This window comes from Amphiprion ocellaris, chromosome 4 (genome assembly GCF_022539595.1).
Source record: "Amphiprion ocellaris isolate individual 3 ecotype Okinawa chromosome 4, ASM2253959v1, whole genome shotgun sequence".
NCBI classification, from domain to species: Eukaryota; Metazoa; Chordata; class Actinopteri; family Pomacentridae; genus Amphiprion; species Amphiprion ocellaris.
Genome location: NC_072769.1, coordinates 15,517,287 through 15,535,971, shown reverse-complemented (window position 1 = coordinate 15,535,971; position 18,685 = coordinate 15,517,287). Strand labels below are relative to the sequence as shown.

Below are 18,685 nucleotides of genomic sequence, written 5' to 3'. Positions count from 1 at the left end.
ACAACGTCAACAACCACCATGCTGCCTAGCAACTTGGTGTTTTTTGTGTGTGTGCACTACACTGTGTGTAAAAACTGTGGAGGCTGTCTTTTTGCTTCAGTGTCTTTGTCTAATCAGTTGTACGCAGGGTGTGAAATGGCTGTTTACATAGAGGGAATTTATTGTTGTTTGGGCAAATTCCTTTGTGCAGCTCACCTGGAATGCTCCACTGGAATATAGATTTATATTTCAATGCACTCTATTTGGCAGCCTACTGGTGTTCTTTATTTTAATAGTTCTATCATATTACATTATTATCACCACAAAAATTACGAGTTTACCCCGCATCCCCTCTCTATGTGTAATGAGTTTTGATTTTAATTTCATTTTATATAAGTAACCTTACTTTTGCTTGAGTAAAACGTCTTTAACATAATCACTTACATACTGTATCAGAGACTCAAAATGCAGCCGGTACAGAAAACAAAAGCTAAATATAATTGACTTCAATGCTCTAAAATATATTATACATTGAGCTCTCACAGAGAAATCATGAACACACTTATTTTTTATGTCACTAAAACTGGCATGAAAACATCTTGTTTCAATTAAAAATTGCTACTGATTTCGTCTCTGTTCTTGCTTAACCAGCATCATCAGTTTTATGTTGTTGCCTTATTAAGTTATTGTGCTCAGCATATTAGTAAACAGTTGCATATTTGTATAAGGAGCAGTCATAGAGAGCTATAATTATCCAATTGAATTTCTGCCAACCTGGGAAATGCAAGCTAAATATTCACTCTAACACTGGTCCCCTCAGTGTGTCTAGATCGTTTGTTGAGGGAAGTATCTGGCTCTGTATTTGCTGAACTCTTCCCTAAGCTCCCAAGCTACTCACAAACTTTACCTGTAAGCTCCCAAGCTACTCACAAACTTTACCTGTCTGCTGCCTGGTGCTGGACGAGGAGCAGACAGTGGGTTTATTAGAGTTGCTTTGCTGTAAACATGTGAATGCTGCAGCTACTAAAGCCCAAAAAATTAGCTTACTTCTTTGTTTTGTGATGCAGATGTGCTACAATCCTTTTTAACCTGGGTTGGCCAGTCAATAAGTGCTCATTGAGGGTTGAAAGAGGACAGTCTGAAACAAATGAACTGTGACTCCGGCTTCCTGCTTACACAAAAGTCCTTTTCTGTATCCACTCTTTCCATGATTAACACAGATTTCCATGACTATTAAAACAGTCTGACACGCTGTATGCACCAGTTTTAAAGATGGAAAAGTAACAGGGAGAAACACGAGTCCCTAAAAAGGGGCTAAAAGAGACACAGTGATGTTTAAGAAACAGAAGTGGCAACAAAAGGTCAAAAGGCTCAACTTCAGTGACCTTTAAACTTGAAGTACTGGAAGGTACATATAAATGAATGCCCAGACATTCAAGTTTTTATCAAACTTGTTTACACAATGTTGATTAAGTCTATCACCTTCAATTAAATCTCTCTCTATTTCACAGTATTTTATACTTTTGATTATTTTGCTTTCTGTGGCATTCTGTCACTGTCACACCAGTAACAATGCATTTTGTGTGAACCAGCAATGACTGTTTTTGCCAGTACTGAACAGGGAAGTAATCATAGCGACTGAAACAGGGTAAGCTACAGCAACTAGAGGTATGGTTGAGCATGTGGTAGAAAAACCTAGACAGCATCCAAGAAAATGTTCCAGATAAACAGAAACTGCATTCAGAAGGGGGATGACAGTCTCAAAAATAAGCGGTGTTTTCCAGTGTTTGCATAATTACTCTCACTACAAAGTTTAGCACTCCAAGTGTAAATGTATACCTTTGGATTTTAGCTATCCTGGGCTATATTACACCCTCTCTGATTAATTAATGTCATCCAATTAAGCAGTGAATGCCCTCCAACTATATGTCAACAATGTTCTGGTCTCAAAATATCAAAAGTATTACTGTTTTGTTTTCTTGTGAAAATGTCCATAGGTCTGCTAGGTGACATGGAAGAGTGATACATTTTATGTATATATTAACATTTTTACTTTTTTTTTTTTTTTTTTTTTTAAAACATATTTTCACTGTATCCTGGATGCAAGTGGGGGAAGGTTTCTGTTTTGTTTACAGCTCATGACGAGTACTAATATTTTACAGTTATTTAAAAAAAAAAAACAGATAACAAGGAAACATGATGCAGCATGTTTCCTAGCGTGTGAAGAGGTTTTGGGGGGTGAATACTGATGTTTAAAATATACATTTTTAAAAATTTGCTATGCTATGAGAGGCAATCATGCACTACTGTACAGTCCATGGACTCAACTGCTGTGGGAAGTGATTATCAATGATAAACACTGAACTGTCTCTCTCTCTCTTTCACTACTTTTAAATGTTCTAAAAACAGAGTGAGTTTTCCGGCTTTAGAATGGGCCTTAACAGGTGACAACACACAAGTAAGCATAATGATGTATGATGTTTGAGTAAATGGAATTCCGAAGAACAAAATGGGTTAGAATATTATTTTATTTTACTTTTTGGGGATTTTCCCACAGTGTTAGCAACAACCTCCTTGGGGGGCACCTCACATTTATTTGGAAAGGTGTCTGAAATTGGAAAGGTGTCTGAAAAACCCTGTGATGGTCCAGCATGTGGGTGTCAGGTTTACTGTAAAACAGCATTTTCTTTCACACTGAACAGTTTTGTTGATAGTAGCTAGCTTAATAATAAGTATATACCTAAGCCAGTGATTAATTACTTTTAGTTCCACTCATTAAGAAAACATTTAAACTCACATAAGAATGACAAAGTTAGCTAGACAAAATAAACTCTGAATAGAACAATCATCAAGATACTGTCCAAGCAGCACTCTCAAGAGAACTTCAGGCAGATGAGGAAATCCAATATAGTTACCTCAACTGCCTTCACACTACTGCTATAAACAAGTACTTTTCCAGACAAAACCACCAATCTGGGAAGCCAGAAGATCTCACAAGCAACACAGTTTCCTGGAAAAGCTTGGCCTTCAGCTGTTCTATGGCCATGGCTGGAGAGGAAAAAGGAAAAGGAAAAGGAAAGAGGTGCCATGACTTCCAAAAGCTGATGGCAGTCTTTGGTTCGTTCAGATTCAGAAACCCTTCAGCTGTGGAACTCCCACAAAACAGCGGGAGATCACATCTAGATGACAGACTAATTTGAGGTTGGTAATTGTCATCCTATGAGAAATTACAGTCTTCTGTGCGCAAGATCAATTCTGCAGAAAATTCTCAAACCACTTCTGCAGAATACATCAACACTCTGCTGTCCATCCACTTCTTCTGAGCAACAAAGTCGTAAAAGGCTTACTGAAACATGTTCATCAATTTGTTGTTCAATAGTACGTCTGTGGCTCTTGTGGGTGCATTTGAGTCATTCCAAGTCACTATTAACTTGGTTTCATAACAGAAACTAATCATTAAAATGAGCCGCAACTGTATTTTAATCTGCAACACTGACCCAGTCTGAAAGGAAAATAGCAGCAAATGTGCATATTTCACCATGAATTTGGCTCGCTCCCAGCTCAAGATTGCAACTGGTTTGTGTGGTAAAAAACAGTGACGACATTAACAAAAGCAGGAGCAGCTGAAAAAAGTAAAATCCAGTATGTTTGTAGAAGAAGACTGTTCATTAATCATTGTCAACCAAAATAAAAACATTAGCAACTTGCTAAAAATGCACCCATGGCATCTTACTGCGCCACAAGTTGCTTTGGTTTGCAAATACCTAATTAGACATGTCAGCCAGGTCTGTTGGGTAGATAAGATTTAGTTGAGATTATTGAAACACTAGTGACCTATTTGTGTTTTGTTACATCAACATTTAATCTGTGATCTTTCTGCTATACAACAGGAACACTATGTTCTGCTGATTTGTACCCTTTTGCTGCTCGCTTGCAACAGTTAAAACATCAGTAGTCAAGTACAAGACTGATAAACAGAGAAAATAACACTCTTATCCAAGCAAAACAGCTCATTAAGGCAATGAGGCAGGATGCCGTTTCTGCAGCTTTAGTAGCTTTGAGCAAGTGACCAGTGGTTATTCTTGAAAAAAGGATAGTAGAAAGTTGAATGTTTCTTCCACCCAACATGTATTTTTAATTTGTTTTCTTGTCTGGTAAAACTGCCTTTACTTATTCATCAGCATTTCCTAGGTTACTAAATATTACAACTTCCTCCTATGTTAATACTCACAACTTAAACTCCAGTATCGAACAAGAACTAAAACAAAAAAGAACCCTGAAAAAAAGAATAATAAGCAAGAAGTTTGCATTGTTGTCGAGCTGTAGCGGTGGGTACTGCTGCATGAAAAAAACCATTTTTGGGCCTTGCTGGGATATTTTGTTGCACTCGCTTGCGTTTATTTATAGAACGTTCTGAATCGTAAAACATGAAAGAGGGTTTCAAAGGCATGCTCTGTTTTGTGTGTGTGTGTCTGTGTGTGTGTGTGTGTGTGTGTGTGTGTGTGTGTGTGTGTGTATATATATATATATTAAAAAAAACAAAATACATCATTTATCATAGAAAAAAACAGGAAAAACAGGAAAATTAATTAATTGTCCTAGATCTAATTATGTCTTACTTTTGGTTTCAACTGGAACAATCAAAATTACGCTAAAAATTATGACAATTCATTAAAATCAGCTTTTTGTTTCACATTTTCATGATTTATGGCATTATAACTTTGTTATGCTGCACAGGGCACCCTTAGGTTCTCTGTACTTCTCGCCATGGTTGTACGTCTTAACAAAAAAATTTTATATTGCAGTGAAAAATGAACCTACAAAAATGCTTGGGATTCAAAACACCAGAACAAAGACAACATATGACAAAGGTGCATCCTCGTCAACAAGAAAAACATACAAACCCTACAATTTCCTCTGGCTGCCAACATACAAGCTTCTCCAGTTGTGGGCCCTTTTGGCTGCACCACACTGGCAGTGTACCAGACCAACCAGACGCAGGAACAAAAAGGAGGAAGTGGACGAGCTAAGCAGAAGCAGCGGTTGAGCCACATCAGTGATGTCATGAATGTGAGATGCCTGAGCAGCTACTAAATCTACAGTCTCACAGACACAGCTCCAGCCAAGTCCTGCTGTGTCTTGCCTCAGAATGAGGTGTGCTCGCTGTTCTTTTATCAAAACAATACCTGCCTCTCACATGGCGCTGTGCTCTGTAACTGGAAGCTGCTCGGGATAAGTACGCCAGCTAACGTCCCTGAGTGCAATAAGTAGCTTTGACACGGTGGCTTTTTTTTTGTGAAAAGACATTAAAACTGTAGCACGGGGTGGAAAGCTTTGAGGTACTTGTACTTGACTTTTAAAGGCTGTGAACAACACTGCAGCAATCAGAGGGTTAACGAGTACATTCCTGGGTGACATGCCAACAGCATAACATTTATGAATTCTGTCTGCTACACATAATCTCCAGCAATGAGGGACAGAAATACTTTTGATCTTTGTGGTTTAGTGTTTTAATTAACTCCTGAAAGTACGGCTTATTTTCTAGGGATTTGTTGTCTGAGAAAGTTAATGCAACTTAATGAATAGAGGTATTTACAAACTTGAAACCAAAACAAAACCCACAGTAACAATCTACATGCAGTGAAAAACAACAAGTAGGTAGGAACACAGACTGGTTTTACTCAGGGCCTTCTCAATTCATCCTTGGTGCGGGTGTATAGCAGCTTTTCGCACAGCTCTGTGATTTCTTCCATAGTTCGTATCCAAATTAAGTCAAGTACTGGGCCTGGTCAAATCACCAATAAAATGTACATGAGCCATTTTTGCATTACGTTGCACAGCTATTTTTATTTTTTAACTCCCTCAACCCTCTTGAATGCTTGAAGAGATAAGCACTTAAATCACTCAAATAAATGATGAAACCAGAAAGACAAATTCTGCAATGACCAATTCCAAAAGCAACACAACTTTTCTTTTAAGGGTTTCACCCACAGACTCGAGGATACCCTGCAGCTCTCATCTTCCTGACTATCTCATCAAGCAAAATTTCATTTACTCAGTCACTGCCTTTGTTTCTCACAACAGCATCAGCATCAAGACACCATGTTTTTCACCATCTATAGCTTCTAGTGTCTACTTGCTTTTTAATCATCCCGACATGAAGGCTGAGTCTGCTATCTGTCTGCTAACAGCAGATTTTCTCTGTTTAAACTCCCCCCCTTCATTTACCCCTTCCTCTTCCTTCTGCTCTCACTGTTTGACACTCTGAAACACTTAAACCAACAGATACATCGAGTCATTGCCAATGCCTCTCCTCTCCCTCCTTCACTGCCCTTTGTGTGCTTCTGTAATTAAAGATAGTGAACAGCCACCAAAAACAGGAGGATGATCTGTTTTCTTTATCGTGTTGGTCTAGTCTCTTCTTACTGTATTTTTAGCCCACCTACCCAGTTTCACTCCCACTTCTTTTTTTGGCTGATATCTGCTCCTTAACTGCTCGCCATGATGATGTTATCACCCTTTTCTATTTTCTTTTACAGTCAATCCCTTCCCAGATGCAGTTGAAGGCTGTCTGTAGCTGCAAACTACAAACCACAAACGTGATCCAGCATGCAAAATATGAAATAGTGAATCAAACATAACTAGTTAAATCGAATCCAGCTGGGTATGTTTTTTAATGATCATATTTTATTTAATTTTTCAATACTGAAGCTTAAGTAGTGTGACAGTAAACAATTAGCTCAATTATACATTTGCAATATTCTGATACCGTAAAAAAAAAAAATTCATTTGCACTTGTTTGGATAACTGATTAATAATGTCAAGCAAAAACAACAAGAGAAATATAATATTTTGCTGTTTTAAATGTATTTGGGATTTGAACTATTTGCTGGATAAAACAAGCAATTTGAAGTTATTACAGTGGACTCTACCAATGAATCATTGATAACATAATCATTTGCTGCAGCCCGAAGGAAATGTACACAGTTTCCATCTGTTCTTGGATTTCTTACATTAAATTGTACACTGTTCTTAACCCCCTCTCCAATGGTTCCTTTTGTAGACTACTTGCAGCGGGTTAAAACATCTAACACGGAGTTGTGAGGTAGAGGAATGAAGGGAAATTGACAGAAGATTTGCTTGTCAGGGGGCAGGCTTAGCTTTAGACACACAGAACATAGTATCTCTTACAGTGGAACGTTTAAATGAGGCAGATCTCAGACAGGAAGGCAGCTGGACACAGCCTCAGGCACTGACCCACAGACTTGGCCTCTCACTGAGGAACAACGCTGAAAAAGCTTGGTGTCCTTCACCAACCCAGAGTTAAATAGAACTACTGTAGTACTGACCTCAAAAAGAAGGAAGTTACACAAGTACCACCAGTAAAAGAGAAGCTGCAGTTCAGGGAAATAAATAGCAAAATAAACTTTTTGGTGTTTGCCAAAGAGCAACGAGGTCAAAGGTAAGGATATTGTATAAAGAGCACAGTCACTTACCAGGGCAGAAACACTGCTTAAATTCTCAAGGAATATTATAAAACTGTTTCAAAAAACAGAGCGTGTAGCTGAGAGTTTTCCTTTGCTGGCTTGTGGTTGATTTTTATACTGTTTCAAGCAATTACAAATTCATTTGACATTATTACAGACTGTTAGGACAATTAAGTACATGGAATTATTAGTGTTAATATGAAAGCACCGCCATCCCTTGATTTAACTCAATGTATAATTCCTTGTGATGACAAAGTGATGACAAAACTGATGAAAATTAAAAATACTTTTCTTATTTGTAACATTTTCATTTACATAAAAAACTTCAATTACCTTTCAGGAAACTCTTAAAATCATATCTACCCTTCTTCCCTAAATGAAAAATCTAGAATCTATGAATTTACACATTTGATTTATTGTATATATTATACACATTTTTTTTTAAATTTAAAATGTTCATTCACTGGACACAAGACATCTCTCGCAACACTGAAAATCCCTTCATTCTATGTGCAATGCAGACTTTGAGATTAATGTAATGTAATGTTATTTGTGTGGCCTGCTGGACCAAGACTGGCCTCCCTCAGAGTCATGGAGTTGAATCATCAGTCAGAAGACCTCAACTCAACTCTATGTATCTCAGCCGACTCCCTGCCCCACTCAGGGACACTTAACTGATGTCCACTTGCTTCAACTAAAACTAAAACAAGTGGACAACTTTTCTGACACCTCCTGCTTAAAACCCAAAAAGTCAGAAGGATCGATCGAAGGCCCCGTTTTCATGGTCTGTATTCATACTCAAAATCAAGATCAAGTTTTAGTATTCATTCATTATGTTATGGTGTTATGTCTGTTCTGAAACTGCTGTGGCACTGTAATTTCCTGTAAAGCATCTATCTATCTATCTATCTATCTATCTATCTATCTATCTATCTATCTATCTATCTATCTATCTATCTATCTATCTATCTATCTATCTATCTATCTATCTATCACCAAAAAACTCAAGACTTTAGGTGAGCTCAATGAAAATTTCCGCTTTCGGAAGATGAATTTGTAAACTGTCTTCTATTGCCAAACTTTGACTGTATATCACGATGAAACTCAAAAGAGAAGTAACATTTAACAGAACAGCTCTGAGTCAGAAGGGGTTTTCAAAGTTGTACTTCTCCCAGCTGGAATTGGTCTATCTAGACTTTCTTTAACTATCTGATCTCCAGACTATCTAGGAGGCTCCACGACAGCAACGTGACCCACATATGACATTTAGGTAAATTAAGTTCTTGACCCACATATTATGAATTGAAATAACAATCAATTGTATGTTCAAAAGTAACATTTGAATATATGAGGGACAAAAGCTACACCCAGGGGAAAAACTACTCACATACCACTTTAACCAAAATACACTACGCTTCAAACTATCAGGCCAAGCGTAAACAGGCATTTTATTTAGAAAAGCCTGATTTGACACTGGCCCAGGAAGAAAACACCGGAATTTACAGAAAAGTCTCAATGGAAACCCAGTGACACACTTGCCAGCCAAGAAATCAACAACTATGACGAGGTAGCTAAAAGTGTTCTTCACTTCCCATGGTCATGTGAGTGAGTCTTGTGCCTCGTGGAACATAGCCAAAGCTCAGAGAAGTTCAAAGTGCAGTATAGACACACAGCAAATGAGAAGCATCACTAACAGAGAGAAAATGGCAAAGGAGAGCTCCCCAAGAGTCCAACACATTGACATGGGTCCCTTTGGACTCAAGAGCCACTTCACAGCACAAAGACAAGTACTGATGAACTCAATCAGATGTGATAACCAGGACACAATGTAGGGACTTGTTGTCAAAATGCTGTGCTGAGTCAGAGCAGACTCTTGACTAAGAATAAATGAGGTCAGTAAGCCTCACAGATACTCTCAGTGTTTTCATCCCAGAAGGCTGAAAGAGTCTGTAGGGTGGAAACTGCTAGGTGCAACATTAAGACTGACAGCATGACAGGTGGGACAAGCAGCCACTGAATGAACAAAGTTAAAGACAGACTGCTGGACAAACAGGCAGAAAGCAGGTTGACAGCTAAAAGGGACAGACTGCCAGTTATATAAAGACAGGAAGGTGCCTCCAGTTTACTGGCTTGTTTTTACTACAGAGCAAGGAGTTTGTTACATGAAGAGAGGAGTGAAGTCACATAAAATGAGGGACGGGAAAGCATTAAAGACTGAGGAATAACAAGAGGAGGGTAAAACTGAAAATGAAAAAGGGGATTCACAATCCAACTAATGAAGTCTCCCTTGGACAGTTTGGGAAATCATTAACTCCAGTCATTTTTGAAAGTATGTTTTTGTCAAAATCTAACTGCTGCCTGCGGTACTTTCCAAGTTGAGCCAGTTGTTTTACCTGAGAAGGTTAAGTGGTACCTCTTTAAAGACCGCCTTCTGGTGGAGAATTTTGTCATTTAAACCAACTTAATAACACTTGTCTGCATTCCTATGGGCAGAATAAATGTCATTGCAACTTAAAATCGAAGCTAATACAGTGATACCAATTATAATTGAATATCAATTCAAAATCACAGAATCTGAGTAAAAAGCAACACCGTCCCCTATGCTAAAGTTCAAATGTTGAGTCTCACTTCAGGACAAAGCTCATGTGAAACCAGCCATAACAGAGACAGTGTGCTGAAGTAAAGAGCTTGACAGACTAAGTGACTAATACAGCGTATAAAATGACTTGCCTCCTGTTCCAGGAGTGAAGTCCTGGTGTAAGCACAATGGCTCTGGAGGTGATATCGCCATGACTCACACACATACTCCTACATTTGGCTTGTGCTTGCCACAGCTAAGCATAGTCAATTTTAATGTACTCAGCTTTACGAAGGGTCTGACAATTAGAACCAGCAGCTCTGACACCATTCAGTTGAGGAAAATTCCTGTTTTATGATTGGTGTGATTAAGCACGGTACTAAAAAGTACGTTTAGCAATGCAGTGAGCGAGCAGGAAAAGGAGCGATGCTGCCCAATATGATGCACTGTGCAGGTGCAAGCACAGGGTTATTTTAATTATCGTCTGACCTACGAATTATTTCATCAAATACTTATATAATTACAAAACAGAAGGAAAAAGTCAAAAACGTACATCATATTTTAAGAGTTCAAGGTTATGTGTTGCCCAACAAAAAGTCCAAAACCAAAAATACCAACAAATGTTGACATGAATCCAGGGCAAATTTGCAGCAAATGAACAAAATAAATCCTACTGACAATAAATCCCACCCACAATAAATCCCATTACCTGTCAAATACATATCAGTAGATTTCAATGTCTTGCATGGAACTACCATAGCTCACATGAAATCTTATCTGCCAACTTAAGAGGAAGTTTGAAAAGTAGACGTGTTCATCTTTATCTAACGTAAATACAGTTTAACTTTACACTTTACAGACTTAAATAAAACTCATGTTAAATGTAGAAGCTTAAATGATCTTTAAAATTTACAACCAATTCACCAGCAACAACCATTCAGCGATGATTTTCCACTCAAATATATGAGCATTACTGGACCGGCTGGTAGTAAAAAGGAAGAGGAGCAGTAGACACTTATTATTTACACTGTAAATCAAACTGGCATGTTTGGAATAAAGACAAACACCAAGTAGGTAGGTGAATAAGTTAATGTTAAAACCAAAGTGTGTGTGTTAAAGTTACTTCTGCGTCATTAATGAACAAAAAACACACGTTACTAGAGTCGTGTGACAAACCAACGCTGAGGACAGCTAACTTGTTGAACCTGGCTAACAACAGGTTGGCTAATGTTGGTGCTGAACGGTTAGCTAACAGACCACTTAGCATGGCACGAAAACTCACAACACCGCCGTTAAAACTCCACTTACATCTTTCTGTTCTGGCTTGAGGTTGAACAGGTTGAGTCGCTGAAGTCTCGCTTTCATCCCATCCGCCATAAACTTAACAAAAACAAGAACGGAACCGTAACTTCTCCGTAACCTGTTCCCGGCAGTGTGGGGCGCTTCAATATCATCTCATTGGAAAGTTGATTTTGCTCCCTGAAGCCGAGGAGGATCCTGCGGTCAGCCGTCAGGTTCCCCGACACAAGACTGCCGCCACATCCGGGTAAACACTTTCATAATAAAACGAACCCATACACGCCCTAGGTTATCCCTTTACGCTTTACAATTTTATGCTTTTATTTTGAAGACCAATCGGGTAACTTGTGACTTTGTTCCGGAAACTTGACGCATTAAATCCTCTAACGCTACGAGGGTGGACACAGTTCCTGTCCCAGAGCAGTCAAACTTTAGGCGGTAGACATGAGGGTGGGTTTTCATGCAGCCGTTACATGACACAGATGTCTGTTGTCTTCGTCGGTATGACTGAATATAAACAGTATTTCCTGACTGCAGGCAATCAAGCAGGAGTGAATGTCCTTGGGGAGCTCTACCACTGACCAAGATCTGGGATGAAGAGTGGACTTTATGACCCACAAGTTTTATTGTCAAGGTCCGCTGGTCAACATTGATGCAATTTTGTGTCAAACTCCACGGCCACAGTGCAGAATTCAATACACTTTGTACAGCTGATCTCATCCCCACACCTTCAGATGGCATAACTGGAACACTACAGGTCATATCTGGTGAATGATCATTTAATAAACACTACCTTTTCTTTACACAAGACTGGTGAATAGCTTGTACCTACTCAATGAAAAGCAAAATTGAAAAAGAAGTTCGAAGAAGTTCAAATAAGAATAAAATTTAACAAATATTGTCAAAATTGCAATATGCAAAAGAGCAATATCCAGATCGCAGGAGCTGCAATTTATGAATTAAGGTGAAATGTGTCACAACATACCATTATTAATTAAGTACTGTGATGGAAAAACCTGCTCAAGTAATAGCAATAGCAACACAAGGATTTTTATTATTTTTTTCTTGTTTAACCCTGGAAATCAGGCTAAACAATAGTCTGTAGTTGAAAGGGGACTATGTTATTGGTCCTAATATATACATTTTTACTGATTTCTAATAAAGATAAAAAGCTCGGCCTGGATTCCTGTTTAGTTCAGAAGTTCTGGTTTCATTCTAATTGCGTGTAAGATCCAGTATACTCCTGATTAATTCTGTTCACTGAAAAGCTCACTACACTTAAAAAAAAAAATGTATGTTTATATATGTGTATACACACACACACACACACACACACACGCGCACACACACACACACACACACACACACACACACAAAAACAATATATACAATATGCAGCTTAATCATGCATGCACCAAATCAAATTGAAACTGTAATCTAACTGGTGTAATTACTCTAAATTTGGATTAAAATTATAGGGTATTGATTGTGAACGATGGGTTTTCGTTACTTCAGAAGCAAAAAAGTGCTTTCAGTGTCTTTCACTGAATTAGTGAACACCATTCAAAAACCCTAATACTGTATCTATTCTTTAATCAATACCATGAAATGAATACCTCTACAAAGCTTTTTAACCTGAAACACTGTGAACTTCACACACCTCTGTGGTGACACCCAGTGGTTGCTCTTTTAAACCACTCCAGTTGAAGAGGAAACCCTAAAAACCTCCTGAGAGCGTTTCTGTCCCCCTGGCACTGAAGAGGAAGTTCCTCTTCATCTCTGCAGTGCCTAAATTAAGAACTGATGATACTTTTTCCCATAAAGTTTTTTTTGACCACAAGTAAATAATACTGACAGACGTCATGGTCCACATCGCTCTTCACAAACACACACTGACAAAAACAAAATGTAAGACGCTACAAGACAAGACAAATCACAGCAGATGTGATTTATCACAACAAATCAATTTTTTTTTTTTTTTTTTTTTTTTTTTTACAGTTTTGGGAACCGTAGCTCGAGCGTGAGCTTGTTCGCCAGTAGACGCATAGGAGTCAGCTATTATTGTTTTCCTACAAGCAAGCAGTTAAATCAGTATAGCATAACTTGCATAAACACATCCTGACCTACCAGTGTGAATTACAAGTGCAGTGACAAGAACAAATCCTTCAGTAGCGGTTAAATGCTTTCTCCCCTGCACTGGTTTGAGATTTTCTATCTGATCAAACGAGACAGAAGTTGTCTGAAGTTGCAGTTCTTAAAGATAGTTTGAGTGCAACAGTGCAACCTTCTTTTGGCCAACTGTACGCACTCAATTTGCATGTAAAATTCAGATTTTTAATTTTTTTTTAACTTAAAGCACAGCAGGGAAGCAGTCAGAGAAAGAAAGAAAATGCAGCTTTGTTTTTTAGGTGTCTTGATTGATTAAATCTTTTTTAAATTCTTGCAAAAAAATTCTATCTATGTCATCTGCATGCTGAATGCTATTGTATCTTCAAGTTAAAGCACAACTTTGTGTTTTTTTGAGAAAAAGGGCAGTTAATATCACAAGAGTCCATAATGTGCCTGTTAGGATGCAATCCAATTGTGAAAAATATACTTGCACTCTCTTGTAGTTCTTGTTAAGAATCTAAGCCTGTATAAACCACATTTGAACATTTTCTGCTCGAGAAATCATGATAAAAACTCAAACTGCAGTTACTGTCACCTCCCCCACTTGAAAGTGACAGTGATAACAGATGCAGTGTGTAATTTTGTGTGTCTGTGGTTGAGTTTTTTCTCAAACTGAAATTTTGTTGTTGGCCAGCCCCGACATAAACACCAGTTGGACCAATTAACAGTAACTCTTGACAACTGTGTGATCGCTCAAAATCTGGTCTGTCCATTCCTCAAACAGAGATGATTATTTACGCTTTTGTTTCATCCAGACTTGACTATTACAATGTTGTTGTTTTTTAAAAGTTGCTACTTGTTTGTACTAAAAGCCTTCAAATGGTTCAAAATGCAGCAGCTACAAGTTAATTAAACTTAGTCAAAAGTTTTCAGCTTGCCGTTTTTGGCTCTCTATGCATGACTGCAAATCCCACATAGCCATGCCCCTCCATACCTATCTGATCTCCTTAAACCTCATAATCTATCCCGGGCCCACCACTCTCAGAACAGAGGCCTCCTGTCTGTCTCCAGAGCTAAAAGAAGTCGTCACCATGCACGGCTTTTTCCTATGGTGCCCCTTCTCCTGGAATAACCTCCCTGCTGACATCAGACACTCTGACTCTGTTGAGGAAAACTCATGTTTTTGATTTAACCTTCAGTTGGCTGCTTATTCTCAACACTTCTGACCTTGTTGACACCATCCCACCAGCAGATCTAAATCTGTTATGCCGTGTACAAACAATACAGTCCATGCAGACAAGATTGTTTGTTGTTCCACAAACACAAGTGTCCAAACTGTGTGTCTCCTGACGATCATCCATCTCCCGACCTCTCTTTCCCCTGGCTGTTGTTGCCTTGTTCCAGATGACATGGATCTTGGTACATAAGCAGATTCAGCTCCTCCCATTGTCCTTTTCTCTCACAAGTGTCCATGTTGTCCTTGTCTCGATCTCCTACACGAGTGAATTAAGAGCCTGAGCTGTGCCTCTCATGTATTTGTGTAGTCTGTCCTCTTTCCAGGCTTCCAAGTGGTGAGGAGGTCATGTATCTCAGGTTCTATCTGTTTGCAGACATATGGAAGTTTCTCAGTGCGCTCTGGATCATTGTCTTCATATGTTGACAATCTATAATTCTGTCCTCTTGACTAGTGAATCTGCTGTGTTTCTTCTCTGTACATGTGACACCTATTGTATGACTACAGAAAGATATTATTGCTCAGTTTCTCTGCCTGACGTTTCCTCCTTTATTTCAGCTAACTGTTTTTCTTGAGGAGTTTTACCTCATCTGAGCTAAAGACCTGAGTAGTGTCTTTGTATACTTTGTAAAGCCCCTTCAGCAAATTTATGACATCGGGCTTTGTAAATGTTTACCAATCTTATTGTGTTTGATTTTGGTGCAGAGGGCAATGGTCACTTCCTATTCTTGCTTGTTGTTTACGCGTGTTTATCATGGTAATTAAAAACTCACGAGACTCAATAAGCTCAAGAAAAAGCTACGTATTTCATGATCCACAGCACTGCCCAAATATTGCCTTCATGCAAATGTGTGCATGTTTGTGCCAAGTGCGACAGAGTCAGAGCAACAGGTGGTCAGCCTCACATCATCGCCACGTTTTTGAAAGGTTCGAGATTACAGCGATAACAACAAGCACTCTCACACACACACACACACACACACACACAAACTCCACAACACAACAGGTGGTGGGCCACAGGAAGTGGTCTCCATGGTAACACAGTTCCACATCCTGCATGGCTGATGTGAAGCTTTCTCATTTTGTCTCACGAAAACACACACACACAAACACACACACACACACACACACACACACACACACACACACACACACACACACACACACACACACACACACACACACACACACGAACAGCTTGTGTTTATATGCTCAAGTACAGCTGATCTGTATGTGTGTGTTTATGCCTCATATTGTCTCAGGGACATTTACAGTAAACCACACAGTGCATGTGGGTTCACATCATCTAAGCCTGCAGGTATTTGTTATGTGAGCCCTAACGTGCGCATATCCTTCGTGAAGAGCAGGAGACAGTCTGAGATTAAGGGCAAACTGACTTTTGACTTCTTTGACCCATTTGGTTTCATATCAAATATCTTTCATTGTCTCCATCTCCTTAATGTGTCCAACTCTTTGGTATGATGGGTATGACATGCTATCAAATGTCTGTGGTCTGACCCAGACACCAGCTGCAACCACACTGTGCACACAGAGGCTTTGGGCCTCGTGTGCCATGTGGAGGAGAGGTGAAAGGAATAGAGGTCAGGGACATGTTGGTCAGCAGAGTGTGTCAATATACACGCTATTAGTGGACTTCATGCTCATTGGTGTTTGTGTGTGATGTCGACTGCCGCAGAAGTATACATGGGTGGCGTTCGTGCCAAAGCCAGATCCAGTTACTCTCAGTGGGGATGTCATAATAAATACTGATGCGGTCACAGTGAGTGCTCAGGCAGCTTTTTGTCCTACATATAAAAATAAGAAAGAGGTTGTTCCCAGGCTGATCCCTTCTCACGTCATTCTAATATTTACCCCTCTGCACTGGAAACTAATCTGATGTCGTATCTCTGTATACTCTTATAGGCTAAGCTTCTGTTGATATGTTTATGACTGACACGTGCTGCTCTGTGTTGTGAGACGGTTACCTCTGACTTATGGAACAAAAGGCATTTTTTGAGCAGTGCTTCTACCACTGGAGTACAGGAAAAGTTGCCCTTTTTGAGCTATTTTAGTTGTACAGTGCCTGTTAGTTGCCATAAGACTTTTCTAAGAGATGAATGTCTCCAGTTCTCATGTGCCAAATTCACTGCACATTTTGTAGCTTTGCTTTTAATTGTTATATGAGTATGTTAGGGTGTGTCTTCACGTATAATGCAGACAGGAGCGTAATATGTCAACACTTCATGACACTCTTGTTCATTCTCATGTCATTTGATTTATGCACACCTACCTTGGTGCTGTCCTGGCACTGGAACACATAGCAGGCACAATCTGGGGCATCTCTCACCAGACAGGCAAAGCTGCTGGGCTCCTGGCTGTTGTGGATTAATTTGGTCACTTGGTGAGGACGACATTCAAACAGCACCGCATGTGTCAGAGGGTCCCACACAACTCCCTCTCCCAGAACGGACACACACCGCACATATGATGCCGACACACACAGACAGACTGCCTGATTACATTTAGCAGGGTTCAACCGTCCGCCTCCAGAGCTTCCACTCCGCAGCCCAGCAGCTGGCTCCTTCTCCCGAGACCTGCTGATCTCAGCCACCACCCAGGGCAGCATGGCCATGGTGGTCAGATGGTGGACTGGCAGAGAGCCGATCATTGTCAGTTTGTATCGTACCTCTTCCTCTCCTTCTTCCTCCAGCTTTCCCCCCCATGCTGCCGTCCTCTCCTGAGCATGTTTCTCAAGGTAGTGTGTGGAAGAGTTGAGTTTTGAAAATGATGGACAGGAGTGGTGGTTTGAAATAAGATTAGGACGAGATTTGTCTGAGCTTCCTGGCCTCGGGGCTCCATTCCTTCTTGGCTTCACCTCAAAGTACAGTCCCTCCATGATTTCTGTGACCAGAAGCGGCTACTGGCTGCCTCCGCTTAAACTGCAAAACATCAGTTAGAGGTCAGAAAAGCACAGCCACAGGCATGTATCTGTGTATCTTACAGGATTTCAAAGAAACACAAACAAGCAAACATTTACTTTGCAAATTAGAGCTTAATGTTGTAGCTGGATCTGTGCTCCACTTTGTTTTGGATGTAGAAGCAGGTCAGTGAATCAGCTGAGGCTTGTGCGGTAATCAGGGGGTCATTTGGAGGGTACTACACAGTGATCACCTGCTGTTGTTTACCTTACTAGAGACACATAGCTACCAATGAAGACTCAAGGGCACACGACGGTTACATTGTGAACATCATATTTGGCCGGCTGCGTGTCAGTGAGGGAAAAACCGATCTCCACTGTCCTACATATTTCACAAGATGGGAATTTGAGATTTGCATGTGATATCAGAGAGAAGAGGTACAATAAGGCAAATAGCGGGAGATGATGAGAACGTCTGTGGAGACAAACAAATGACGTCCACCATGTAACCAAAAGGACCGCGTTAAGATCTTAAATAGTAAAACCAAAGCGTTTTCTTACCAATCTCATGCTTGACCTTGCAATTTTCATAAATCCTTAACTTAAATCAGCGGGGACAGTGCAGTTTACAATACAGCTCTGTCAGCTGCGCGACAACATCATGCGGAAGTGAAAAATTCATTACATATGAGAGGAGCGCCGTGGCACGTCCTATCCGACCGATTATTGAATTTTACGCACGAAACAAATTCTTTTTACGCACGGGTTTGCGCATCTAGTAAGCCATGCACAATTAATGTGTGTTATTCCCAAGCTGTGCAACAGCTCATATAATCATTCAACCATTATTTCATATTCTCCTCATGCCGGTACAGCCTCCTCACCTGTTAGTTCGCTCCGATCCGGTGTGCGTAGCGGCAGAAGAGTAGCCAAGAAAGGCTGTAGTGTGTCAGAGCGACCACACACGTACTAACGCATATACACAGGAGAGAGAGAGAGAGAGAGACCTTTACATAGCTCTAGCTGTCTCTTGCTTGAGTTAAATATAGAATACAGGGCCAGTGCTACCTCCCTCCTCTCCG

At 39.8% G+C, this 18,685-nt stretch overlaps 1 protein-coding gene across 5 annotated transcripts in view; it reads right to left on the bottom strand.

Moving 5' to 3' along the window:
- Nucleotides 1-18,642, bottom strand: part of tbc1d1 (TBC1 (tre-2/USP6, BUB2, cdc16) domain family, member 1) — a 50,982-nt gene extending 32,340 nt beyond the window's left edge. For 2 of the 5 annotated variants that reach the window (XM_035947657.2, XM_023269194.3), the window contains exons 1-2: nucleotides 18,488-18,642; nucleotides 16,977-17,625 (exon numbers count right to left, since the gene is read on the bottom strand). In XM_035947657.2, coding sequence (XP_035803550.2) covers nucleotides 16,977-17,582 — 606 coding nt within the window. In that variant the 5' untranslated portion in view covers nucleotides 17,583-17,625; nucleotides 18,488-18,642. Of the gene's footprint in view, nucleotides 1-11,352; nucleotides 12,681-16,976; nucleotides 17,626-18,164; nucleotides 18,249-18,487 lie in introns of those variants that run through there. The other 3 variants (XM_023269196.3, XM_035947658.2, XM_035947659.2) reach the window with 3 other exon arrangements.
- Between the last annotated feature and the right edge of the window lie 43 nt (nucleotides 18,643-18,685).